The sequence below is a fragment of the Phascolarctos cinereus genome, unplaced genomic scaffold (assembly GCF_003287225.1).
Source record: "Phascolarctos cinereus isolate Bilbo 61053 unplaced genomic scaffold, phaCin_HiC Scaffold_4;HRSCAF=312, whole genome shotgun sequence".
Lineage (NCBI taxonomy): Eukaryota > Metazoa > Chordata > Mammalia > Diprotodontia > Phascolarctidae > Phascolarctos > Phascolarctos cinereus.
The window spans coordinates 489,528,530-489,556,495 of NW_027555847.1; the positions used below are offsets into that span (position 1 = coordinate 489,528,530).

The 27,966-nt window shown below is 36.3% G+C and overlaps 1 protein-coding gene across 1 annotated transcript in view; it reads right to left on the reverse strand.

The window, feature by feature from the left end:
- Positions 1-23,993, reverse strand: part of ASXL3 (ASXL transcriptional regulator 3) — a 224,618-nt gene extending 200,625 nt beyond the window's left edge. Inside the window, 3 exon segments of the mRNA XM_020992582.2 lie at positions 21,794-21,876; positions 23,198-23,318; positions 23,891-23,993. Of these exon segments, the coding sequence (XP_020848241.1) occupies positions 21,794-21,849 (56 nt within the window). The 5' untranslated portion in view covers positions 21,850-21,876; positions 23,198-23,318; positions 23,891-23,993.
- Between the last annotated feature and the right edge of the window lie 3,973 nt (positions 23,994-27,966).

The following is a 27,966-nucleotide window of genomic DNA, read 5'->3' on the forward strand; positions in this document are numbered from 1 at the left end:
ATCAATAAGAACCTCCAATGAATCTGAGGACCCTCCCACCCCAACTAATTAAATGAAATTAGAGGGCATAGGCCTTTATTGGAAAGGATCATCACCTATGAGGCTAAACAAGTGCCAGATCTAAACTTCGTTTTACAGATTTTCCTGGAGTGGTACTCCAGGTGGAAGAGGCAAAGAAAGAAATTGATTCCTCCTCCTGTGATCAGGCCTCTGGGATGGGACCCATTCCATGTAAGCCTAGAGGCTTGGGGGAGGGGGAGGCAGAGAAGGGAGGGACAGGGAAGTAAGCTAGGTTACAAGTGACATTGCCCTATGCCACAGAAAAGTGTAATGGTTTTCTTGTCACTGTATAAAACCCACTAGTCCTATGAATTTCCCAACTCACATCAAGTTAGTATCATCCATAACTCCTCTGCTCCTATATCAAGCCAATATATTCCTGAACTCTCAAATTACAACAGCAAAAGCAACAACAAAGTCAATATGCTGATTTGTACCTCCATATACTGTGAAAGAGGACAATCAGCTTCCCCATCATTCAACTTCAACACTGACCTGGTATCAGTGGCTCCCAAAACTACTGGCCACATGTCCCCTTATCAGGCAGAGGTCTAGGATCCCTAACAATTCTTCAAATCTAATCTCAAAATGTGGTTAATCAAGCCACAGACATCCCTTATCAGAGACCTCCTTTTATTTTTTTTTCCAAAGAAATTAAAGTGAGGGTTCCACTTATGCTGTTGCATTCTATTTGCGATCCTTACCTCCAACCACTTATTCCTAATCTCTTAGAACAGCTGGTGAGGATGAATCTAATCACCAAATGGGACCTGCCTAGGGAATGTCTGACCTTATTAGAATGCAGGATGGTAAAAAATGAAAATTGGCTTTTCAGACCCATAAAAATTACAACTACACAAGTGTATATGTTGATTTAAAGATTTGCAAAGTGCTCTTCCTCACTACTCTGCAGGTAACATTTCAGGCATCCCCATTTTACTGTTAAGGAAACTGACTAAGAAGGGGTCAAGGAACTTGCCCAAAGTTACGTAACTAGTAAGTGTTGAAGCTAGCACTCAGATCCTTCCTTACACTAGGTTTAGCACTCTTTCCACTATACCACACTGGCTCCTTTGATAAACAGTGCCATCTGGCCACAATAATACCTGTTGTGTTCATGACCCTATCATGAATCAAATCTTTCCAGCACCAACTAAACCACAGGATTATCATTTATTTTGGAAGACATTCTCTTTGATTTGACACTCCATTGATACAATCCAGCACAATCCACACAATTTTCAAACATCTCTGGCAGAGCCAATAAATACAAACTGGGGCAGGGAGAAGGAGAGATGGGAAAAGTAGGAGAGAACTGAAATAGAGTTTCTAGAGCACCTAATATGTTCACAAATGACAAAGATGGAAGGTAGAAGGCATTTGGAAGTGTAAAGTCCTTACCAACAAAAAAAAGCAATAGAAATAGATTGCTTTACACTCATAGGTTACAAATAAATAAATTCAATCCAACATTTATCAAACATTGATTATGAGGGCACAGTACTTCAGGCACTCAAAGACCCTCAGACAAAACATGGAACTTTGCCTTCATGGAGGTAGTGGTAGTAGTAGGAATGGAATGAGCAGTAGTAGCCAAAGTAGTTAATAGATTGGAATAATAGCATTTAAAAAAGAAACACTTGCCAAACAACAAACCCCCTGAAGATCAGAAAGAACCAAGTAGAAGTCAATGGCTCAATGAGAAAAGAAATATTAAAATAAAGACAAAAAACTGAAAAAATAGAAACCTTTGTAAAGTATCTCATGGCAAAAACATCTGACTTGGAAAACAGACCAACGGGGGAAAAAAATCTAAGAATCACTTGACTTTCCAAGCACTATAATGAAAAAAAAAGAGGCACTAAACATCATATTTTAAGAAATCTTTAAAAAAAATGTAATGACTAGATCGCTTGTAATCAGAGGGCAGAGTGGAAACAGAATGAATCTACTTGTCACCTCCTGAAAGAAACCTTAAAATTAAAACTCCCAGGAATATCATAGCCAAAATCCAAAGCTTCTAGGTCAATGAAAAACTACTGAAAGCAGCCAGAACAAAAGAATTCAAGTACAGAGGAACCACAGTCAAAATCACACATGACTTAGAAGTTACCACTATAAATAAGCAGAGAATTTGGAATATGATACTCCAGAGGGCAAACAATAAACGCCTATAGCCAAGAATAACTTGCCCAGCAAAACTGAGCATTGTAATTTTTAAAAAGGGCCTTTAAAGAAATAAGAGGACTTCCAAGCATTCCTGATGAAAAGACCAAAGATGCATAGAAAATTGGATGTAAAGAGAAACATAAAAAGGTAAACATGAATGAATAATGACAAGAGGACTAATTCAAATTCATACATTCAAATAAGGAGAGGTGATACACCTGTCCCCTCTAAACCCAGTCATCATCAGGGTCACAAATATTACAAAGTCTAATTAGACAAGTCTCAGAGTGGTTCTTTTATGTAATGATGATCTTAAAAGAAGAATGGAAAGAGAAGGAAAGAGAAATAAATGGAGGAGGGAGGAGTAGGGAAAGGAAGGTTAGGCAAAATCATCTCACATAATCAAGGTGTATAAGTAGCCATCTATTAAAAAAAAAAGGGGGGTAGAGAATACAGGGAGCAGCGGACGCTTCAACCTCACTCTCATAAGCAGTGGTTAAAGGAGAAAAGAATAAACACAAGCAAACATACAGAGTCCATCTTTAATGGACAGTCAATTTGGTGCACATTTGAGTGGAAGAAAGTGAGAGAAATCATTATTAATAACCAATTATTATTATGGGGGGGGAGATCCAAGGTTTATCCACTTTCTATTTCCTCATTCAAAGTAGCCTCTGAAGGACAAGGCTGATGATAAGAGTGGATTAATATTCTCCTCAATCTTGGGCACAACCCCACCCAACTGGGGAGGGCTTATTTCTGAGTAAAGGGTAAAGAGAATCTAATCTAGGTGAATTCTCACCCATTCTTCAACTACATAAGTGGTCTAGGTAGAGGTGGACACCTTTGTCTAGACTGCCAGAGATGGGTATGGTCCCAGTGGAGATAAGTCAAAGAGTGACAGGATCAGAATGACATGCCCTTTCCCCCTCCTGGCCCACATTAGAATATGCCCACCTGTCATTATAATATTCATTTTCTCACTAATTGTTAACCAATCAGCGTTGATTTCCTCCCGTCAGGAAAAGCCAGTCTCTAAGGGTATTTAAACACTGAGGGGCCCCCAAAGTTTCTCTTTGGTTTCTGAGAGCGCCACTGACCTCGATTTATTATTTGCTGGCCATAATTAATAAACTGATTATTAATTACCCAGAAACTATGTCTCTCAGACTTTTCATTTGTCACAAAAGAGAGTGGCCAGTCTCATCCTTCCTAAGTTATATAATGCTTTTCTCAATCCTGGGCTTCTCCCTGAATGACCCCTTTTCTTAACATCAATTTTCTTCTAGTCATGCTATATGGCTATGGCCCTTAAAGTTCTATAGCCTCCAAAGAGCTGAAATTACAAGAAACAATAGAGGAATAAATGGTGGGCATGGGTGAATTATAGTATTTTGCACGCAGGTTAAGTATGAGGCAGCTAGGTAGCTCAGTGGATAGAATGCTGGACCTGGCATCAAGAAGACCTAAGTTCAAATCCAGCTTCAGACACCAGCTATGTGACCCCGGACAGGGACATAACCTCTGTTTGCTGATGAGAAACAACATGGCATGGTAGAGGTGAACTCAGAACCAGGAAGGCCTGAAAATTCAAGTTCTGCCTTTGACACATATCGGCTTTCTAACCCCGGCCAAACCACTTAACCTCTTAGTATGTTAGCTAACTTTCTAAGATTATGAGTTAAAAAAAGGTGCTGACCTGCATTGGTAAGAAGAGTTACGTTATCTGAGAGTTCCCTATACCAATGAAATCACAGGTCTAGTTCCTAGTTCCTATCTCTTAAACAACTTTATATCTAATCGCATCAATTGCAAAACATTCACATCAGAGATTAGGTAACCAAAACAGAATGAAATTAAGTGATTTGTCCAATGTCACACAGTTAGTATAAGCCAGAACTGATTCCCAGTCTATTGTTCTTTCCACTATGCCATTCTAAATCAGTACCAATCAAGAATGACCACCAAAAAAAATTAGTTAAGAAAGGAGGAAAGCCCAAGAGTGGGAAGAAGATAATAAAAATGAATTTAGGTCTTTTAAATTAATTTAGAACTCCAGTCCCATAAGAATTATCAAATTACATACCTGCAAACTAAAAGAATTTGTAGGTATAATCACAGAACCAAGACAATCTTTAAAAATCATGGCAAATGGGAACACTACAAAATGACTATAAAAGGGGAAATGTACCAGTTTTGTAAAAGGGGAATTCCAAGGGAGATTCTAAAAACTAAATGGTGAGCCTGAAATATGATTCCCCAGCAAGTTTCTAAAAAACATTATTAAGTACTATTTGTTAGAAACATAAGGGGAAAAAAAGTACTGATAACTATGAGCCAGGAGGGTGTTTAAGAGCACATTTTGTAAGTTCAGTTCATATAACCAACGAGACCTAGGACTAGACATTTTCTCCAGTCATTACTCTTAGAAAATAAAAGTAATTCCCCCCAAAAAAGTAATGATATGCCAGCAGCAGAGTAATTATAGTTATCTCCATAGGTCAAGACACCAAGAAGCTATGAATTAACAACAGAAAAATATTACTTCCCAACTGTTCACTGAGCAATATGGCACATAATTTGACAAAGTCTGTGCTCTGGAATCCACTTAATTTCTCTGCTGCAGCTGCTATCTCTGCCAGCATATTCTGCCCTCAACTTACCATTCTGTGGTAACAAACAGAAAATTTCAACTGTACCCACCCTCTTGCAAAGGGAAAGTAGCATTAGAGAATTAAGTAAAGGAGGAAACTGGGGAAACATGCCAGGATGCATGCAGGATTGTACCAGGACTTAAGAAAATAGAATTGGCATCCAGTTAGGTTCAGTCAGTTGGGGCAGGTGCTGAGGTCAGTGAAAAATAAATTCCCCAATGTAGGATGAGGTTGATATAATTTTGAGGTACAGTCTACTAGGGACCTACCATTAGAGTAGTGAAAGAGTAGGGAGAAAAAAGACTAAAACCACCAAATATTAGGGGTGCAGGGAAAAAAAAGAGTTAAAAACCTAGAGTACAAGCAAATAAGTGAAAAGGGAAACTATTAAGACAGGAGAGAAGATAGCTACTAAAACATCTAAATGACTGCAAATATCTCTAAACAAATTTTGTAAGATAAAGGATAATGAACCAATAACACCTTATGAAAAAACAGAATCCTGTGTATTCCCAAGACAGCAATGAAACCACTGTAGGATGTTTCTGAATGGTTGAAGAGAAAAAGTAAAACCTTTAAAGAAGCTAAAAAGGATCAAGACAGAATTTATGACCTGCACAGAAAAAAATAATTAGCAGAAAAGAAAAACTTGAATCCAAATTAATGAATCTCACCAAAGAAGAAAAATAAGAAATTCACTGGAAATATAAACACACTGAAGTGAAGGATAATCTGGAAGAAGTGAAACAAAAAGCAATACTGTAAAAAGAACATACGATCTCTACATAAGCAAAACACATTGATCTTGAATACAAGGATGTATAAAGACAATATAAGAATCATATGGCTCTCAGAAAAATATGACAGGTCAAAAAAAACATGAACATCATAATGCACCAACAACAACTTCTGAATAAGTATAGCAAACAAAGCATCAGTCTAGAAATCACTTTCAGCAAAAAGGAATAAAGCCCCATCCTACAAACTTCAAAACACAGAACACTTAAATTCCAAAGACAATAAATTCTTCAAGCAACTAGGACAAAGACTTTCAAATGTAAAGGAAAAGAAATTTTAATATCAGCAAAAACCAAATAAGGGAATGGAATGACATATTTCAACAAGCAAAGGAGCTCAGGCGTCAACCCAAAATGACATATATCCTGACCCCTGTGCCTCATCATCAATTTAAAAGGTGAACTTTCAATAAAATGTGAAGCATTTCTTTTTAAAAAAAATGGATAGAGCAGTGGATAGAGCACAGGCTCAGGAAGACCTGAGCTCAAATCCAGCCTCAGACACATAACACTTACTAGCTGTGTGACCCTGGGCAAGTCGCTTAACCCCACTGCCTAGCCAAAAAAAAAAGAAAACACAAATAATAACTAAAACAGTATTACTCGAAAGAACAACAGACACACATACACAAAAATACAACTAAATGTTGCAAAATTGCAAAGAACTAGCATAGTCCCAAAGAAGAGATACTAAAAGACACTTCTTCCCAGGCCTCTGAAAAGGCAAGAGGTCCACACCTGTGGGACACTGCATATATTCTCAGATCTTTCTTTCAATGTACTGACTAGTTTTGCTTATTGTTTTTTCTTCCTCTTCTTTTTTCTTTTCAAAAAATATTCTTTATTATGTGGCATGGCTCTCTGGGAAGAGAAAGGGGAGGGACACAGGAGGAAATGTAGGCAGTATAAAGACAAGAAATAGCAATAAAATTTTATTTTTTAAAAAATGAACAAGTTATTCCAAACACTTTAATTGTTTTTCATAGGATTTGTGGGCAGGCACGTAGAAAATGTTGTACATATACCATATGCAAAATTCAGCAAGGCATTTTATAGTCTTTCAGGAAATTCTTGTGGATAAATGAACAAATATGGTCACATGAAATTACAGTTAAATGGGCTAGTAGCTAGTGAAGTGGCCATATTTACTATGTCCTGGGAAGAGAACTGGACTAACATGTAAAAAAAAGTCCTAGGTTCTAATCAGCTCAGCCATCAAGAAGCTATGTAACATAAACCAACCCATTTAACCTCAGCTTCTTTATCTACAAAATAAGTTGTTAAAAAAAAAAAACCTCTGAGGCAGCTAGGTGGCACAATGGATTAAGCACCAGCCCTGGATTCAGGAGGATCTGAGTTCAAATCCAACCTCAAACACATAACACTAAAATAGCTGTGTGACCCTGGGCAAGTCACTTAACACCACTGCCTAACCAAAAACAAAACAAAAAAACCCCCTCTAAAATCCTTTCCAAATTTAAATATCGATGGACCTGTATTAACCTAGAAGGTGTCCAGTGGCATATTTTTATAATCAACAATTAAGATGAAAATCCCCCAAAAAACATATTTATGGATGATGCAAAATTGGAAGACAGTTGACACAATTATGATTCAAGAAACCACTGATGGGGAGTGGGGTGTGAAGGGGGAATGGAACCAAAATTGTAAAAAAAAAAAAAAAATTTAATGGAAATAAATGTAAAATTTGACATATTCAAAAAATCAATTGCACCAAGTACAGGATGAGGGTGGGGCAAGGAGGCATCTGCGTCAACAGCAGTTCTGATGGAAAAATTCTGTGGGTTTTAGAAACCATGAGCTCAACATGAGACAAGTGTGTAGTAGGTGGTAAAAACAATCAATGCAAATTTCAGAGTACATACATTAAAGAAGTATAGTGTCCAAATCTAAAAGGTAAAAGTTGCACTAGATGCTAAGTAAGTCAAATGACATATATGCTAACCTTTTAAATTAGTGCAGGCTGTTATATTTTAAGACAGATATTAACAAACTAGAATGCTCTAAGAGGTAATAAAATCAAGATGCTAAAAGATGTGGAAACCATGCCATGTAAAAAGAGTTGAAAAATACGGGGATATTTTGCCGTAGTATAGAGGGGGAAACTGGGGTTAGAGGAAAGGGGAGAAAAAAGGATATTTGATAATTTTACTAAAGTATTCAAACAGCTGTCATGTGGAAGAAAGAATACTCTATCTTGTCTCAAAAGGCAGAACTAAAACTCTTCATTAGATACTACAGGGAATATTATTGTCTTAAAGGAAATGATAAGCAGAGTGATTTCAGAAAAACCTGGAAAGATTTACATGAACTGATGCAAAGTGAAGTGAGCAGAACCAGGAGAATACTGTACACAGTAACAGCAATACTGTCAGATGAAGAATTGTGGATGACTTAGCTATTCTCAGTAATACAATGATCCAAGACAATCCAAAAGGGCTACTGAAGAAGCATGCTATCAGCTTCCAGAGAAATAACTGATTGCATATAGACTGAAGCATGCTATCTTTTCACTTTCTTTCTTTTCTTTAAAGTCTTCTTGTACAAAATGACTAATATGTAAATGTTTTACATAATTGCACATATATAACCTATATCTGATTGCTTACTGTCTCAAGGAGGAAAGGAGGGAAGGATAGAATTTGGAACTCAAAACTTTAAATAAAAATGTTAACAAATTGGAAAAAAAAATTACAGGGAAGCAGATTTTTGGATCAACATAAGAAATAACCTTCTAAGAAGATCTGTTCACAAATTGAACTTCTTTGTGAGACAGTGAGCTCCTGGTACTGGAAATCAAAAAGTGAAATCAGAAAGCATTTATTTAGAATTTAGTTTATGCCAGACACTATAAGAAGTCCTGGAAATACAAATACAAGCCAAAAAAAAAAAAAAAACAGTCCATGGTCTCAAGAAGCTGATATCCTAAGGGCAATCGGGGAAGACAACACAATTTTTTTTTTTGGCTAGGCAATGGGTTTAAGTGCCTTGCCCAGGGTCACACAGCTAGTAAATGTTATGTGTCTGAGGCCAGATTTGAACTCAGGTCCTCCTGAATCCAGGGCCAGTGCTCTATCTATCCACTGCGCAACTTTAGCTGCCCCAACAACACATTTTTTTTTAAAAGCTAAAAATCTGGGGAAAGGAAGGTTAAAATGGATAAATGATTTAGACAAAAAGGGTAATAGAAGCAAATTAGGGCAGCATGGAAAAATGTACCTATCAGGTCTATAGATAAATGAAGAGTTTATGTCTAAACAAGAGAAAAAGGGGATTATGAGAAGTAAAATAATTTTGATTATATGAAATTAAAAAGCTTTTGCACAAACTAAATCAATGTGGCCAAAATTAGAAGGAAAACAGGAAACTAGGGGAAAACATTTTTGCAAAAAGTTCCTCTGATAAAGATCTCATTTCTCAAAATAAATAACTAAGCCACATTTATAAAAACAGGAGCCATTCCCCAGTTAATAAATGGTCAAAGGATATGAACAAGTAGTTTTTAGAAGAAGAAAGCAAAGCTAACAATAGTCACATGAAAAAATGCTCTAAATCCCTACTGAGTAGACAAACACAAATTAGACAAACTCAGAGATACCACCTCACACCTATCAGACTGGCTAACATGACCAAAAAGGAAAATGACATATGTTGGAGGGGATGTGGAAAAATTGGGACACTAATGCATTGTTGGTAGAACTGTAAACTAGTCCAACCATTCTGGAGAATAATTTGGAACTAAGCCCATAGGGCTATAAAACTGTACATACCCTTTGGCCCAGTAATATCACTACTAAGTCTATATGCCAAACAGATCAAAGAAAAGGAAAAGGACCTATTTTGTACAAAAATACTTATAGCAAGTCTTTATGGTAGAAAAGAACTGGAAAACTGTAGGGTTGTACATCAATTCAGGAATGGCTGAATAAGTTGTGCTATATAATTGTGATGGAATATACTGTAAGAAATGAAGAGCAGGATGGTTTCAGAAAAAACTTGGAGGACTTATATGACCTGATGCAAAAGGTAGCACATAGAGCCAGGAAAACATTGTACACAGTAACAGCAACACTGCAACAATTATCACTGCAAAAGAATTAGCTACTCTGATCAAGGCAATGATTTAATACAATTCCAAAGGCCTCACAATGAAAAATGCTATCCATCTCCAGAGAGAGAACCGATGAATTCAAAACACAGGATGAAGCATACTTTTTTTTACTTTATTTTTATTGTTTTATTTTGTTTGTGTTTTCTTTTGCAACAAGTGTAATATGGAAAGATTTTCTGCATCACCTTACATGTATAATCAAATTCAAATTGCTTGCCTTCTCAAGGAGAGAGGAGGGGGAAGAAGAATGGAGAGAATTTGGGACTCAAAAAAAATTTTTTGCATGTAATCGGGAAATATTTAATGAAATAAAAACAAGTTTTTTTTAAAAAAAAAGAATGAAGGTTCTAGGAGGAACTGTCCAATAAGAAGAAGGGGCTTCAGAGGAAAAGGGATCTTTCAGGGTGTGAAGAAAGCTCTTCGGTGTAATGAAGAAAGAAGTCTAGAGAGTCAGAAGTGGAGCCAAGAAGGGAGTGAAGGAAGTACTCAAAAAAAAAAAAAAAGGCAAGATAACCACCTGTCAGAGATGCGGTGGAAGATATTCCTGTACTTTGGTAGTAGATCTCATTCTATAATCTAATGTCTTTTCCAAATCTAAAAGCAAAAATTTCAATCCTCAAAATCTTTCAATGATTCTCTATTTTCTACCATATCAAGTCTAAACTGTTGTGCCTGATTTTTAAAGACTTCTATATTTAGAACCACTTTCCTATCCCAGAAATTGAAGGAGCTTTCACTCTTCATGTTTTGAAAATCAAGACATTTGCCTTCTCCAGCCTAGAAATACCTCTTCTACTCTCAAGGATATTTCACAGATCCTTGGCAGTAGCTCAGCAATCACAACTGCTAGGTCTTTCAATCTCTTGCCACGTAGTTTGTATTGGCCTGCTGTCGTGAATCTATCAAGGGAAGGTAGGTATACCTTCTTACTATTCTTAATTTTTTATGTCTCAGTATCCTATTAGGCATTTTTGTTCTTTACTACTCCTTGTTACACAAGGCTTTTTCTGATTCCCTGATATTTGAGCACTCTCATCCTTTTTGAAATTAATACTGATTTATGTATATGTTGTATTCTCTCTCTCTCTCTCTCACACACACACACACACACACACACACACACACACACACACACACACACACTAGAAAGTATGCTGCTTGAGGGCAGGGACTATTTAATTTTTATCTCTGTATTCCTAGGGGTTTGCAAATAGTAGGCACTTCGTAAGTGCTGAATTGAATTGTCAAGTCAATACCACTACCAGTCCCAAATCTATTCTTACATTTTCAATCAATATTCCAATGCAACTGTAATTGAATCAATCTAGGTGTACTCTCCAAGCAAAAATACTGCAGTCCTTCCATGACTGCCTAATCTGTTAGACCTATATCCATGCCCTTCCAGTAAATTCCCAGAAGGGAACCAATGTACAAGGAACCTTCTTCAAATTCTATTGACAATGCATAAACAGCAATAGGACATACAAGCTATCAGATAGCCTTATTTTCACTACATGACTGCCCATTTCTTTATCTAATCACCCATCTCTGATGAAACTTTTATACAGCATAATCCATCATTTTTTATGTTTCACAGCCTGCTCATACCCACCATGCTCTTCTCCACTGCCCTTTCAGGGATCTTCAACTTCATTTCTTACAGGTTGTATAATTCCATGACTTGCAACTATACAACAGCACCAGATCAATGCAAGTGTTAAAAAATATGAACTTGTTTTTTTCAGGGAAAAATGAGGAAGCCATTAAAAGAACCGTGGAAACTTGACAAAGATAAGTCTACCCACACAAATGTGAAGAATGGCTATCAGGCAGACTATGACATTCAACTGAATGAATAAACAGAATTCATCTATCGTTATACATACCATAAGTGTGTGTGAGAGAGTCTCTGTGTGTATGTGCATTAAAATATGAAACCACACATGCAAAATGACCGCAGAATTCATCTATCATCATACATATATATGTATGTTTTCATATACACATATACACATCTATGTAATATATGTTTGTGTGTGTTTGATAAAACAATGGCAAATGAGATGGAGCTAGTATAGAATACTAAGAAGAGTGTGAGCTATATTTTTTAAGTGAACATGAGGAGAGTGAGTTGACTCTTTTAATCATGGTCCAGAAATTCCAAATCACTTCTCAGGCATCATCTACTTAAATAGTAAGCTGTTTACTTCCCAAATCAACCCCTCTTCAAAAGCCCTTCCTTTCAACTGTTAAAACAACTACCTGTGTTCATAAGACTTCAATTCCAAGATGAAGTAATCCTCATAACAATGTTTTTTATATTTCTTCCTGCAGTAATTTGTACCTGTGTCTAATGGGTGACTGTGGCTCAAAGTACCTTGTGTGACTGCTGCAACTTACTTTGTGATTAGAGATGGCACTGATACATGGATTTCTGCTTATAAAAGTTATCTTAAATAATGGGCCAATCCTTAATATGGGATTGGATCCATTTATTGCTTATCATACATGCAAATGTCTGGGACAATCTCCATTGTGGGAGATTAACTTCGTTAACCAAAGAAAATGTAACGTATGGTAATGTTTTGTCTGCCACAGTGAGTTGCTCATTTTCTTTCAAGTGTATCAAAACTGCTTATAACCTATTAACTTACCTATAAAGAGTTCAATAACCTTTGTAACTTTTGTAAAAAGCCTTTTTTCCGCCCCTCATAGCCAGCACTAAGATACCATTAGTATATTCATGTTCACTTTCAAGAACAAATCTCCAATGAAGAGACTCCCAAGGTTGCAGGGTAGTGGGCCAAGTTCAGAAACATTGTGTATGAGCTGAGCCACCTATACTTTAGCCAATCAGTGTCCATAAGGCCTTCAAGACCACATCAAAAGTGACACTTTGTTAAGAACATCAGAAACTTTTTTCTCACTCTCTAAGCAAGCCAGAAAAAATCCAGCCTCAAATCCTGTTGTCTACCCTCCACAGATGTGAGAATTCATTGTCAGTTTGGAAGCATGAAGTCCAGAAATAATATTAAAAATAACGACATTCTAGAATTTTTTCCCATAATCTTCAGATACAGTCAGCTGTGCTATAACCTTCAATAAACCTAACATAAATACGTAAGTTTGTGTTCCAAGTTTTACTTTCACTTTTCAGTGGCAAGGTGGTAACACTTACCATGTAGCAATCCATTTAGGGGGCATTTACTGCTAAATATCTGAATGAGAAGAGAGATTGATCACCTTTAGGCTCCTGAGATTAGCCATTTGAACCTAAGATACCACGTAAGTGGCCAGAAATAAATAGTAGTAATCAAATTTGATAAGTCTTGAGAGGTCCTTTGTATCCATGCCCTGAAAACACAACAGATCTATTTTTTAATGAAAATGAGAAATAACTACCTCAAGACACCTGAGCAAGGACTGACCAACTATCACTACACATCATTTCTTCCAACTCTTACTCAATGACAAAGTCTCTCACCTGTGGATTCGTTTCATCATTTCTTGGAGCACAGGCAGATGCTTCTTTCTTAGAGGATCTTATCCAGCTCCCTATTCTTCAGGAAGAACCTCACTATTCATTATAAACACAGAAGACTTAGGTTGAAATCTTGCTTTCACTGTTTATCTACATGATCAACTTGAGGAGATTGGGTTAAATCATTTCTAAAGGTCCCTTCTGTCTCTAAATACATGATCTTATGATCCCCTTCACATTAATTTATTACCACGTAACCTAACATTCGTACTTGTACCACTCATTGCTCTTCTATGTGTTAGTCTTACTTCCTCGAATTGACTCCTTGAAACCTGAGACAGTCTTATACTTTTTTCCTACATACCATACACAGACCTAACTTAACAGATAAATATCTATTGACTGATTTACTGAGACACTGAACCTTATAAGGAGCAGTAAACTGAACTTTGACCCTAAGGCCTCCAATCTCGATTGGTGGTAACCCCTATTCACCCACAAAATCTAAGCTTGGCTCCAGTCACACTTCACTTTACTCCCTAGCTATGCTGCCCACCAGCTGCCTGAACCAGAAACTGTGACCTGGAGGACTTAGCCTTTTCATTCTCAGAATTCCTACCTGATCTTCTCACCATGTCTTAACTGGTAGTTGCCTCAGTCACCAACCATATCTAGGCCTGACCTAAACACTTCATTCTCTATATTTATTTTCTAACCAGCCTCAGTGCTGCCATTTGCATGCCCTCCACTGGCCCCTCCTCCATAATCAAATCAACTCTGCCACTGTTTCTGGAAAAGTTATGTCAATCTAATTGCCTCTGGCTCCACTCACCTTTCTTTTAATTTTCCAAACCAAAATATCACTCTCTGGTCATTCCCTATGTATCTACTCCTCCCATTAAAACGTTAGTGCCCAACCGGCAAGAACTATTCTCACTTTTAAACTCATATGCCTTACATTGCTGGCACATAAAAATGCCTCTTTTTTCATTCATTCATCTCTAAAGCCCCTACCAACTCTAAGATATTTCATATGTCTCCTTAACTAAATTTTAAATTTTTTGATGAAAAATAGTATGTTATTTACTTCTTTTACATCCTTACATAGCACCCAATAGTAGTGTTCTGTCTTATGACAGAACACTATTATTAACTGTCTTACTATTATAATTGTCTTATTTAACTCTTATGTTAATAAGACAATTGTTGACATTGATTTTCAGTCTCAAACACCTCAAGAGCACAGCTGATGTCTTACATGTATGACACAAAAGCTAACACTGTGTGAACATTTACTAAATGTTTAATAAAAGTAACAATACTAATAAATTAACTATTTACCAAACATTTTCTAATAAACAAATAACAATGTGATTTTTCTTCAGTGCCATTAAACTCACCTTGATAAGTGCCGATTATATGTGAATTGCATTATGTGAACTGCATCAAGAGGAATGAGTTGGTTCATTCATTTTTTTCAAGAGTAAAGTAACTTGTACAAATATTGGCTTAACAAAAGAGAACACAATTTAACACCCTCTGAAACAGAATCATATATAAAATGAAGTTTCCATGTCAGCATTTTATCACTTTGCATTTCTGATTTCAAACTCAAGATAGAATAGAATAAAATTAAAACCATTTAGGCTTTCAGCAACTCAGGACACAAGCTATTAAAAAAAGAAAAAGGTAACAGAGGGAAGTGAAAAACACTTTAACAATTAAATAAAATCATGTCACTTAATGCCTGTTCCTGTCTGATCCTCAGATGGACTCACATCCGTATACTACAATTCTATATCCATTTTTGGTTCTAGTCATGCACTAAAATATTTATAGAATACAGTGTATTGCTGAAATAAATTACATCCGTATCCTAACAATACTGAAACACCCCAAATTACTTTTTTTGTTCAACTATTTGAAAGAATTTTTTAAAAAGCTTGACAGAATAAAAAGATGTATGAGGAAATACTGCTATTCTCACACTTACAGTGTATACCTTGAAAGTAAACTGGATGCCCTGAGAATTATATATAGTCACTAAAGTTATTTTTACCAAAGGCTACAACTCAAATCTAAGTAAATTTAATGTGGATGTGTAATGATAGGTTCATATTATGTATGGTCATGACTCTTTTCAAAGTATTTTGTGGAGTGGAGTATATAATAAAAAGCATATTGTGAGCACAGACACAGGATACAACACTGCACTAGAAATGTTCTCAATAATATTCCTCAAAATGAAACAGAAAGCTCTAAATTCAGGATTTCCATCCAGCAATAATACTAGGTTATTTTTCCAGCCTTTCCAGATCACTAGACATTCCGGGCAACAGTCATATGATTGACGGTTTCTATCTGAGCACCTCTGCCTCACTTTCTAAGACCAACATGACCTGCCCTGAGTGAAAGTACCTTACCTAACTAAAAATCCATGTAAGGACAAAAAAAACAAAAAACAAAAAAACCCCAAGATTTTTCTGTTCTTCAGAAGACTCTCAGGAAGTTCCCTTAAGTTTCCACGTCAAATGCTGTTTAGTCAAAAATTTCAGTAAAATGCATTATTAATCATTTTGATGAAAAATTACAAATAAGTTCTGGTGACCACTCATATGACATTCTTTCAGTCGGGTAGCATGTCACACACCTATAGTCCCTACTAAGTAGCTGGGGGGAAAAAAGGAAGCTGGCTGGTGGATCACTTACTTGAGCTCAGGAAGTCTCAGATGCAGTAGAGCTAAAGCTAAAATGTCAGCTTTAAGTCTGGCAGCAATATGGTAAACTCTCAGAACCTTACCTAAGGAATGGTAACCTGATCCAGGTTCAAAAGAAAAAAATGGAGAAAGAAGAGAGAAGAGGGAGAAGGAGAGGGAGAGGGAAGATGGAGAAGAAAAGGGCAAGGGCAGAAAGAGGGAAGATGGATAATGAGAGAAGAAGAAAGAAAGAGGAAGAGAGAGAAAGAAAGACAGGAAGAGAAAAAGAGAAATTCTTTCAAGAAAATTAAACCAATGGCTATGAACCCTCTATGACAGCAATAATTTACAAAGAATTTGATCCTGGCAACAATTATTAGGGCTCTCTCTGCCTTTAATTTACTTATCTGTGTACGTGTTATTACTCTCCACAGGGCAGAGACTGTTTTGTTACATCCTTTGTATCCATTACCTAACAAGAATTTTCATATAATATGTGCTTAACAAATGTGTATTTAATTGAACATAAAGAATTTCTGAAACGCCTAAACAGAATGTCTAAGTTTGCTTATCAACCACAAAAGATGCTCCCCACATCCCAATATTCAATCTCAAAAAATATTCTTCAGGGCAGCTTGGTGGCACAGTGGATAGAGCAACGGCCCTGGAGTCAGGAGGACCTGAGTTCAAATCTGTCTCAGACCAAACACTTGACACTTACTAGCTGTGTGACCCTGGGCAAGTCACTTAACCCCAATTGCTTTGCAAAAACAAAACAAAACAAAAAATATTCTTCAATGGAACCTAACATTTTTATCATGTAAAAGCAACATAGGTTCAACTACTCAAGATTGCTTGGGCAAAGAAAGACGATGCAAACACATACAAATGTACAATGTGCTCCAACTTAGAAACCCCATTATTCTCATGAATCTGATTCCCAATAGCTTATTTTGTTTTTGTTTTTGTTTTTTACCATTAAGAAAATAAGCTATAATTACTAGTGAAAAGAGATAAAGTGTGACCTAATATTTATAATCCTAAAATAATGATACTTTCAGACCCCACTATTTTGAAGTAAAATGATACTAACATGGAATTTGAAGGTAAGAATTTTGTACTTTTATAGCTTATCTCCAGTCAAAATACCTTGCCAGTAAGAATGTATCATCTCTTATTGCACAAACTAGGAATAGGGTGGTTAAGAAATAGTACTATTTGTCACTATATATGGTAATGCCATGGGTTGAAACTTCCTTCCCCCTAGAAAAGTGAAGCATGTATTTAAAAAAATGATACAAATATAATACACAGCAGATCTTAGATGCAAATTATGGCATTAAAGAAAAATGACAAAAAAATCCTAAAACAAACGTCTAAAAAATATCTCTTCTACAGATTTTCAATGAAATAGCAAGCAGACAATGCTATTTAAATAATCTCCAAACCCAGAACTGTCAATAGCATGCTCTGCAACATACAAAAATCTAAAAATGGTCAATCTCAGTGACAATGGAAATAACACTAATCATTTACGTAACCTAACCAACTTGACAACCATGAAAAACAATTACAAGTGGCTAGGTGGTACAGTGGATAGAGCACTGGGCCTAGAATCCAGAATACCTGAATTAAAATCTGTTCTCAGACACTTACTAGGCCCAAAAAGGTTCAGTGACTTATCTCAGGTCACAGCAGATATGAAGTAGCAGGGCCAGAATTTGAACCCAGGTTCTCTAACTCTTTAAAAAAAAGAAAAAAGCACTCTTTTCAATGTACCACACTATCTGACATTTCTGCAGTTACATTTAAATTGCTGCTCCCTTTACATACTTTTACAAAACAACACAGTTGGTAGAGAGCACCTGGATATATAGTAATCCCTCACTTGCAAGATAAAGTGAATTTTCCCTCTCTTGTTAAGATCTTAACACAAACTATGGAAATGTAAGCACTGCTCTTTCTTTTCTCACTGCTAATTTCCAAAAGCTAGAAACAGGAGCATATTCCACAGGAGCAGATCACACCAATTTCCTAAGAAAATAATTTGCTAGTATTATATAATGCACTTTAAGGTTTGCAAAGTACTTAACGAAAAATCTCATTTGTATCAAGAAGCAGGTGCTATTATTATCCCCATTTTACAGATGAGGAAACTGAGACAGAAAGAAGCTGAGTGACTTGCCCAAGGTCACCCAGCCAGGAAGTGTCTGAAGCAGAAATCTAAACTCAGGTCTTCCTGATTCCAGGACAGGGACCTTATCCATTGCACCACTTAGGCGCCTGTGAAACTGTTGAGTATTTGGCCAAACATCTCCCTCTGTGGTAACTTCAAATTTTCATATTTACAAACAACATGAAGATGGAATCAATGTGTATTTTTTAATTCCCAACATGAGGCATTTTCTGTTATACAGCTCTTTCTACTTGAAAAGTGCTCCAAATACTCTGTTCACTAAGACTGACCATTCTCATGCCACTTTGAAAGAGCAGGCCCCTGGCAAATTCCATTCATTCCAATTGGAAAATGATAAAGCAAGGTCAAAGTGCAAATATGGCCCCTGACTCAAAGGTATGTTTCACTTCTGTCACCTGACTTTATATCAGAAAATAAAACAAGAAGCACATCATATCCCTTTATCAAAAGGTAGCTGTGAATACTAGTATTAAGTTAGTGCCATCAAAAATCACTCACACTCTAATAAAAGGTTAAAAGAATATAATCATATTAAGAATAGCACAATCCACATAGTTAAATATTGTTTCAACATCAAAGTACCAAAAACATGACTGAAACACACCAATAAATTCTGTTAAATCTAAACATCTGGAAACGTAGAGAACATGAACTTCTGAGAAACCCAGTCTACGGTGTCTGAACATAAGTGCTTAATAAATGCTTGATTAATTATCATTTCAAAGTACATAATTAAATAGTTAAGAATTTGTAGTGGAATGGTTGGTATAAAAAGCCAAATGTTTCATTTCTAAATCAAACAACAGTGCTACTACTCCAAACATTAAGTACGCACATATACACACACAAAAGCCACATTCTAAAAAGTTGGTGTGCTTGCTATTTCAAGTAGGAAGTTTTATACCAGAAAAGCCTTAGTGTTAGAAAATAAGTCAACCTTGCAATAACCTTTTCAATTCACAGTGGAGAATCTCAGAATACATATATTACACAGAACTCACCCAAAATTGCTATGTATTTTTCTAAACTTATAAGTCAACCTTTTGGATGTGATAAACTGAAACTAGTGATGTTCTTTAAAACAAAAAAAGTTTCTAACTTGGAAGGCAAGTCAAGGTCATTATAAGCAATAGCAATCTCTAATACACATGAATTGAATTAGTGATGTTCAACTCCTAGAGAGAAAAAATGAATAAAACACGTACTTATGTCTAGAGGTATTGTTTCTGGAGGCGGTGCTTGGGATTAGAACTCTTACTGAAAACTAGAAAAATTTTTATTATGTATATATGCAAAACCAAAGAAGGACTACTGGTCACACCTTTTATACCAATGATTTTGCTACATTTAAAAAACAAGCAGACAAAATGCTTGGACTTCCTGAAAATTGCAATCTTCTAAGAATTCCTCAGTTAGGTTCCACCATATGACAATACTGTTTCTAAACTTAACTCTTTTCTGAAAGAAAAATACACAGTGCCACCTCACTTATCTGGCAAATTCAACAACTTGGGACACAGCCAAGAACAAAGAAAGAAGCAAAAAGAGCCTCTGAACAGCCAAATTAGATGTCATGAAGCCAAAACACTAATTCAAGAGAACTTCTCAGGTCCTTGCTCAGACTTTACTTATTCTTAATTTAAAGACATCTCTAACAATCTTGCTGGTCTGGTTTCCAAATCCACAGCATAGTAAGAATATCACATTATATATCATATTCCCTGATGGTACCTGAAAAATGAGGTAGCAAAATTCTGGTCTCAGATATGCACCAGACTAAATTGACTTCGGACCTTATATGCACATGTGTGTCAGTTGACTTTACAGGACAATAACAGAACAAGAAGACCTTATTCATCATTACCTTTTTCCCCACTTCCTCAATTCACATCTTTAATTTGTGAATTCCTGAGGTGTTTTTTCTTCCTATTTCTTACTGTGCTTGCTCATCAGCATGTTTAGCAATTGTAGTCTTGTTCCCTGAGTGTAAAAGTTTTACTGCTATGATGAAGGAGTGACTTGAGAGATAGGTAGTATTATATTTCCTGTTTCAGTGAACTCTTTAAAAAGGCTGTCTCAGGTTTTTTTTTTCTGATTATGTACATTTATACTGCAACCTCTTTAACACACCACTATGAGAAGACAAGTATTTTAAGTAGTGTGAAGAGGTGTTGGGCATAATAACAAGACTAATTATAACGTAGCTCAGTGCCAAGGTACAGTAGTCTCATATCACACAGTGAAGAACAACAGATAGTAAGTAGCATATTCACTGCTGTTGAGAAATGTATCTTAATAAACAAATTTCAAGTGATTGCTTTAATGAGGGGCTTTTTGTCTGTGTCGGCAGATCTTTCTGGCACAAAGCCCACATTCAGCAGGAGTTTATTTTCTGAATTCCCTCCCCCTCCCCCTTTCTTTTTGGCTGCAGAACAAACATTTCCAATGCTTTCTTAAGGGCACATACATTTCCAGGGCTTTGACAGGTGGCAAGGGGAAAATTAATTTCTAGTTCTCCCCATTCTGTTCTCTGCCAACACACACATATCTAGCTTACCAGAACAAGATCGCCCTTAAAAGAACTGGTATGTAGTGTCAATAACTGTACAACTCTGCATTATTCCCTCCACTTTTGGAGAAATGCTTGCAAAAGAAACATGATACATTCTCACACAGCATTTCTTCAGTACAGATAAATACAGAAGCAATTAAGATGAAATTTCAGATCATACTGTCCTAGATCTAGCTAAAATCCAAAGTTTATTGATCCTACTCTGCAAAAGCAACATTTAAAAAAGCTAAATAAAGGACATTATCACTCCTTCAATAATATTACAGGTCACCCCTTCTTTTCTTGTTTTTAAAAGAAAATATATCCCAGAGGAATATTGATCCCTTTGAGCTGCTGTATTTCAATACTAGTCACAACAGTCACAATGCTGAAAATGTCTCTCGGCAAGTTTACTTGTTTTTGCCCACATGACAATTGTCGAATGTACATCTACTTGTAGGCACAAAAGTACATCCACAAAAATCTATTTTCTGAAAATTTACCCTATTTTTTGCTTACAGTATGGTTATTTTCATCCTCAACAGCCAACTCCATTCTCTTCAAGCAATTAAGGCTCCAGTCACAACTTACCAACCAAAGTCGAAAACTGTAAGAGATACTAGCTCAGAATTAATGCTTATATCATAGGATGTCTGAAATTAACCAAGTTATCCAATACTACTCTCTTTCTAAAACTCTAAGTGTTATCAAAAGAAATTCCATTTCTACAGTTTCACCTATTAAACCAGAAAGAATTACTATTTTAACCACTCACTTTCAAAAATACTAACAACTTTACTGGGAAAAAAAGAGAAACAAGAATAATTTTTAAAAGGGTGCTACTAGACAAACGATCCTTCCTTTATATAGATGGCTGTTCTACTAATATATTTTATGTAATTTATCAGACTGTTCTTAAGTCAGAAGCCAGGCGATTGTTTGATTAGAAAAGAAATTCCAGGTTTACTCTATTAGAATCTAGATCATACCTATCATTTTGGGAATCAGCAGTTTAATACATCAATAAAAGTAAGAACTATACACATTAATACTGACCTTGTTTCTTTCAATCCTTCTTTCTGAATGACTTCCAATATCTGTTTTGCAGTCATTGGTGAGTTGGGGTGTTTTTCTAATGCCTACAAAGAAATAAAATTTGCTGGTTACTGTGTGAAGTCATTTAACATAAACAATACTGTACGTAATCATGCAATTTTCATTTAAAAATCATCAAAGGACAGGGAACTTAATTGTGACATTGACTAAAGCAAGAATGAGACTTTTTGGACTTTTGTGGCATCATCTACTTCAATCAAATATGGGGAATTTTTTTTTCCAAAAAATGTAGCAAACACACTGAAAAGGGTTAAACCCAAGGATAACATGGTAATAAAGACTGACTCAACTAACCGACTAAATTAAACAGTGATTGCTAAAATTTGGTTGAGAGAGGGAAGAAACTCCTTTTGTTTTTCTTTTTTAATCACCCTTAAGCACATTATTAGTGGTTCCAGACCTTGGGAAGACAAAAGCTGGAGACTAAACTACTTAAGGAAGTAGATACTAGTCAATGATGTCTTCACAGGTTTTACATTTTAATTCTTTTTTTTTAAAGCTTAAAATAGATAATTTTTAAAGTATGGTCAAAAATGGTCAAAGCAGCACACAAGATGCCCAGATGACTCATGACAGTGTGTTTTCCAGTTCAGCTCAGTTTCCAACTCCTTTGCCTTTTCCAATTGAACAGAAGCAAAATCCCCCTCCTCTTCCCATTCAGTCCATCTCATACAGTTTTGCAAATATAAGTCCCATTTTTTTTCCTGCTCCCTTTTTAGTCCTACTTATTTCATTGTCTAGATTACTTTTAAAAACTGAGTGGGAAAGGGTACCATTTATACATGTAGTGGGTAATCTACCACCAGTCCTAGAAACCAAGCTCCTTCATTATCCAGGGACCAATTTCCTCCCAAACAAGAAATAGCAGGGTCAGGTTCTATGATGTCTCATCAATATGGCCTAGAGAGATCAGATCTTGGTGGAAGAAGTGAGTCTAATCTCCATCCATGTTCTCACCATCACCTCCACTAAGACAAACCAACAGGGTCACAGATACTGACAATTAACGCAACAGGTTTTTTGACAGGGATTCCTGCCAGCTGAGAATTGGGAAGACTTCCAATTCATTTCACAAGGGCTACAATGCAGCCATCAGAATCTTGGTTTGGATCTCTACTACTATAGGCTGAATGCCAACCAGGTCCCTAGAGGAAAAGGCTTACTTAGTACATAATGGTCCATCCAATAAGCTATCCAGCCACTTGATTACCCTCCCACCCTCCCCCACCCTCCTCTGCTACTTTACAGCTTGAGTTGACTTTCCTGTTCTTCCCTTTCCAGTTCAGATAGTTTACCCATAGTCCTTGCCCCACATTATTTTCCAATGCAGATCAGCCTTCTTACTATTTGCTTTTTTTCAGTTCTTCTAAAGAAGAATGTAGAAATATGGGCTGCACTAGAAAGGTCTGGGAGACGAACGAAACTGGTCCTGGCTGGAGACGACAGTGGAGAGCTGAACTGAAGGCTGAGAAAGGGGTAAAAAAGAAACATAGGCATGTCTGGATACGGAAGAGGAGTAAACTGGAAAATACTGAAAAAAAAAGAGGCAACAAGGAAACTGTTTAGAGCTGAAAAGGGGACAAGATTAGACCATAGAGGGAAAGGGGAAAGAACTAGACAGACATGTAAAAGCAGACAGATTTTTTTTTTAAGTAAGGACTGGAAATAAGACAGTACATAATTATAAGATACTTTAAAAGGGCATTGTAGACTCAAGGATTTGAAGGAAAAGGTTTTTCCAACTGAGAGACAAGGCTGGAGAACACTAACTTCAATCCAAAGGGATAGAAGGAAAGTCAATAGACACTGAAAAAAGGAAACAAGCAGGGAAAAGGGAAACTGGTGGGGTGGGTGGGGTAGGATAGGAAAAGGTGAATAACAGTGGAGGAAGGGTTAGAAAGGAGAAAAACTGAGCTGAACTGGTAACACTCCAAAGGGCAAATTGGGTACAACTGGAAAGGGCAGAAGAGGAAACTACACTGTACTGGACAAGGCTTTAAAGGAAACTTGGGTGCACTTGAAAGTGGGGTTACTCACTGTGGAGGACTCCCTGTTTCTCTTCCTGAGTACAGGCCCCTCAGCACACCTGGGCAGCTCCTCCCAGCAATTGAGAGAATTTGGATAGCCCTTTCCCCTTCTCTATGACATCACATCCTACTCTATAAAGGAAGTAAAAGTGCCAAGTATTACAGCATGAACTAAATGAGTAGTGGGAAGGAAATAACAAAGCTATACAAAACACTAGAAGCCACCCCCCACCCAGTTCCTACAAGATGGGGAGAGGGAGGAGGAGAGGAGGTACAGTATGCACTAAGGAAGCTGCACTGAACTGGTTGTGGGTACAATAGAACACATGAATAGAGAGAGATAATCTTCACAAAACAAAACAATAAAACCATCAAAATAATGTATAACATGGCAGAGACAAAAATCAGGACCCACAAAGGCAGCCACGCTCTTAAAAACACTGTAGTATGATACAACCACATTCAGACTAAAATGACAATAACGAGATGCAGAATACTAGGCTGAAAGCCACAGACTGATCAATTGTCCATTGTTTCATGAATTTCTTGACTCGAAAAATGACTGAGGTTTCATATATCCAACAAAATGCAACTTTACAGTAGAACTCCCTTAACATCTCAGACACAACTAGTGGGAAGTGTTCCTTTCCTTCTAATCATGCAGAGTAAATGTTCTCAATTACAGGTTTTTTTTAATTGTGCATTCCCTGACTATGGTCTGCTGTATTCTAGAAGATAATATGATAAAGATATGGATGTTAGGTATGAAGCTAAGTCAGTTAAGCAGCCAAGCCAAGAATGGAGCAAAAACAATCTTAGTCTAACTATATTCTCACAGACATTTCCTTAAGAAAAGGCCAGCAACTGCTCAGGCCAATCAAACATACATAGTAGTTACAAAATAGAATAGAAGTTACGTGGAACTTAGGACAAGAGAAAATGATTCATGTTCAGATGTAGACCTAGATATCTATTTATTACTTTTCTAGGTAAGATTATGGAAATTCTTTCTTACTGAGCATGTGACCCCTTCCAATTTCCAAGTATAAAAGTTATCTGACTTCTCAAGAGCTCTGGACCTGGATTTGAATCCCGTCTCAAATCCTTCCTTGCTATTGGTTGGTTGTTGTCCTTCATTCTCAAGAAGGACCAAAATGACATCGCTATGTTGGAGTCAAGTTACAATGTGTCCAACTGTGGCTGATCAGACCAACACAAGCTTAGAAAGCCCTACAACAGGTCAGGCACACATAGTCCCTATGAACATCTGAAATAGAGATGTCTAAATTTGCACCTCTCATGTTTCTTTTGAGCTACTGCAATTCTGCTTTGCTCATGAACAGCACCTTCTCTGATGAGGGCACACCATGCTGAGCAGTCCTGCACCAGTGTGTCCTGTGTCATGCAATCAATTCCGAAGTTCCTCAGAGAGACCTTTCGAGTAACAGATCACTTCACTTCTCCAGATTTCAGTTTCCTCTTTTGTAAAATGCCCTGAGGTCCTTTCCAGCTCCAAATCTATTATCCTACTAGCAATAACACCAATAGAAAAATTAAACTAACCTCCATTACTGCCCAAACAGGAATCTTTAGTTAAAATGTTTTCTTTTAACAAATAGCTCTCCTGTTTTTAAACTAGAGCTATCATTTCACTCCTTCCCTTCCTATGCTGCAAAATCTATATTTTCCATCTTTTATACTTCAGCTATGTCCTTCAAGCCTGATCTTCTTCTACCATTCTACCTTTAAGCAGGTTTCAAAATCTAACACCATACTAGAAATGGGAAAAGTCTTTACAGAATCAACTCTTAAAGACAAGAATAGTCAATGCTGAGATAATACAACCTGCTCCTTTCTTTGGAAATTATCTTCAATTTCCGAGTGACAGGTTGCTAGCATTGGCCAGTACTAGATTTCACCACATTTCCCCTTCCATCTATATTCTGTGATAGACTGGAGGATTCCTTGCAGAAGCTATCCAATTACGACTATCCGAAAACTATCTCCCAGAAACCCTTATCTAACACCACTCCCTCCCAGGTTACCGTGTATTTTATTTACATGTTTTATATATACATATACACATATGTACAGATATATGTATACATAATATACATATGTATACCTGCACATTTGTATGTGTGTATGCATATATTTAGTGTATGTGTATACATACGTACATATACACATATATTCCTTTACAAGGAAGACAGTATGTATGTGTCTATGTACTATATATATATATTTGTCTATATGTACACTCACACACACTATCTTTCCTGTAAGCTCCTAGAGGTAAAGGACGGGAATTGTTTGTCTTTTGCCTTTGTATGCTATCCCTAGTACTTAGCACAGTACACCTGAAACATGTTAAGCACTTAATAATGCTTTCCGGTTAAACAACTGAAGATAGTAACATAAAATGAGGAAAACACAAGGATGATATATAAAGTAATGAAAAGTTATTGTCCACCACTGCAACTTTATTTCCCTCCAAGTTTAGCTTTTGCACTAAAATAATTTTGGCCCAAAGCACCATAGAAAGAACAATTCCTTACCTATGAACTTTTTAGTGTGTCTCACACAGAGGAGTGATTTAAAGTGCCCCCAGATGAACAGATAAACTCAGAGAGATTAAGAAAATTTTCACAATGAGCCACTATACCTTAAATGTAAAGTAAAAAGATCTCTAGCTCTATCCACTCTAACAGTATTTGGGCTTTTTTTGGGGGGGATCAAATTAGCTAATAGTTTATGGGGTTTTTTTCTGAAGAAAAAAGCTCTTAGTTTTATCATTCATTTAATAACTTTTCTGTTGTTTTAAGGAGGCAAGGGAAGGAATTAAGCATTTATTAAGCACCATATACCAGACACTGTGATAAGCACATTTACAAATCATATCTCATTTGATCCTCACAACAACCCTGACAGGTAAGTGCTATTATTATCCTCATATTATAGATGAGGAAACTGAGGTAATATAACTTGTCCAGGGTAACAAAGTAAGTGTCGGAGGCCACATTGAACTTAGGTCTTCCTGACTCCAAGCCCACCACTCTATACTAGTTGTCTCTAAGCTTTAAATGTTGCTAATCTCTTTGATTTTCAGAATTTATATTTCAGTATTTAAAGTTTTTAAATTTACTGATTTACTAGGTTTTTTTTAATCATATGCCCAATTAATTGATTTTTTTTTCACTTTTGCTTAACAAAATATTTAGAGATACAAATTTTCCCCTAAGGACTGCCTTGGCTACTTCCCATAAATTTTGTTGTTATCTCATTCTCATTATTTTTAATGAAGTTATCTGTTGTTTCTCTGATGTGTTCTTTGACCTGCCAATTCTATAGGAGTAAATTATTTAGTCTCCAAATAATTTTGAAATTTTCAAGGGTCCTTTTAAGAAGTATAATTTTTGTTGAATTATGGTCAGTAACATGCCTGAAACAAAGAAAGTAGATGGTAAAAACTCTCCATTTCTCTAAAATATGTATACTCATTAGCAGACAAGTTCATTTGTCATCAAGTTAGAGGGTTTAGCTATTTAAATCTTAATCTATTAAAAAAATTACTACCAAAAAAAGATTTGTAAATAACAAAGGAAAACATTAATGTGAAGTACTTCATAATAATAATGATAATTAAGATGATTCACAGTGTCTGGCACATAATAAGCACTTAATAAATGACTACTGATTGAATAGTGATGACAATGGTGACGTAACACTAAACACAATAATCCTGAGTAATCTGACAAGGACAGAGCACCACAAAACTGATCACTTCCTTTGTTCTGGACATTAAATTACTCATCATCAATTTATTGTTTACAAATGCAATTATCATTAACAACGCTATGTGTATGTACACACACACAACTTTGAGATTTATAAAAAGTCTACATGCCATGAATTAAGAAACAATAACAAAAACAACATTTATATAGCATGTTAAAGTTTACAATATTAAATATTATTTCATTTTATTCTCATAACAACCCTGGGAAGTAGGTGCCATTATTATCATCCCTATTTTATAGATGAGGAAACTGAGGCAATGAGAGATTCAGTGACTTGCCCAAGGTC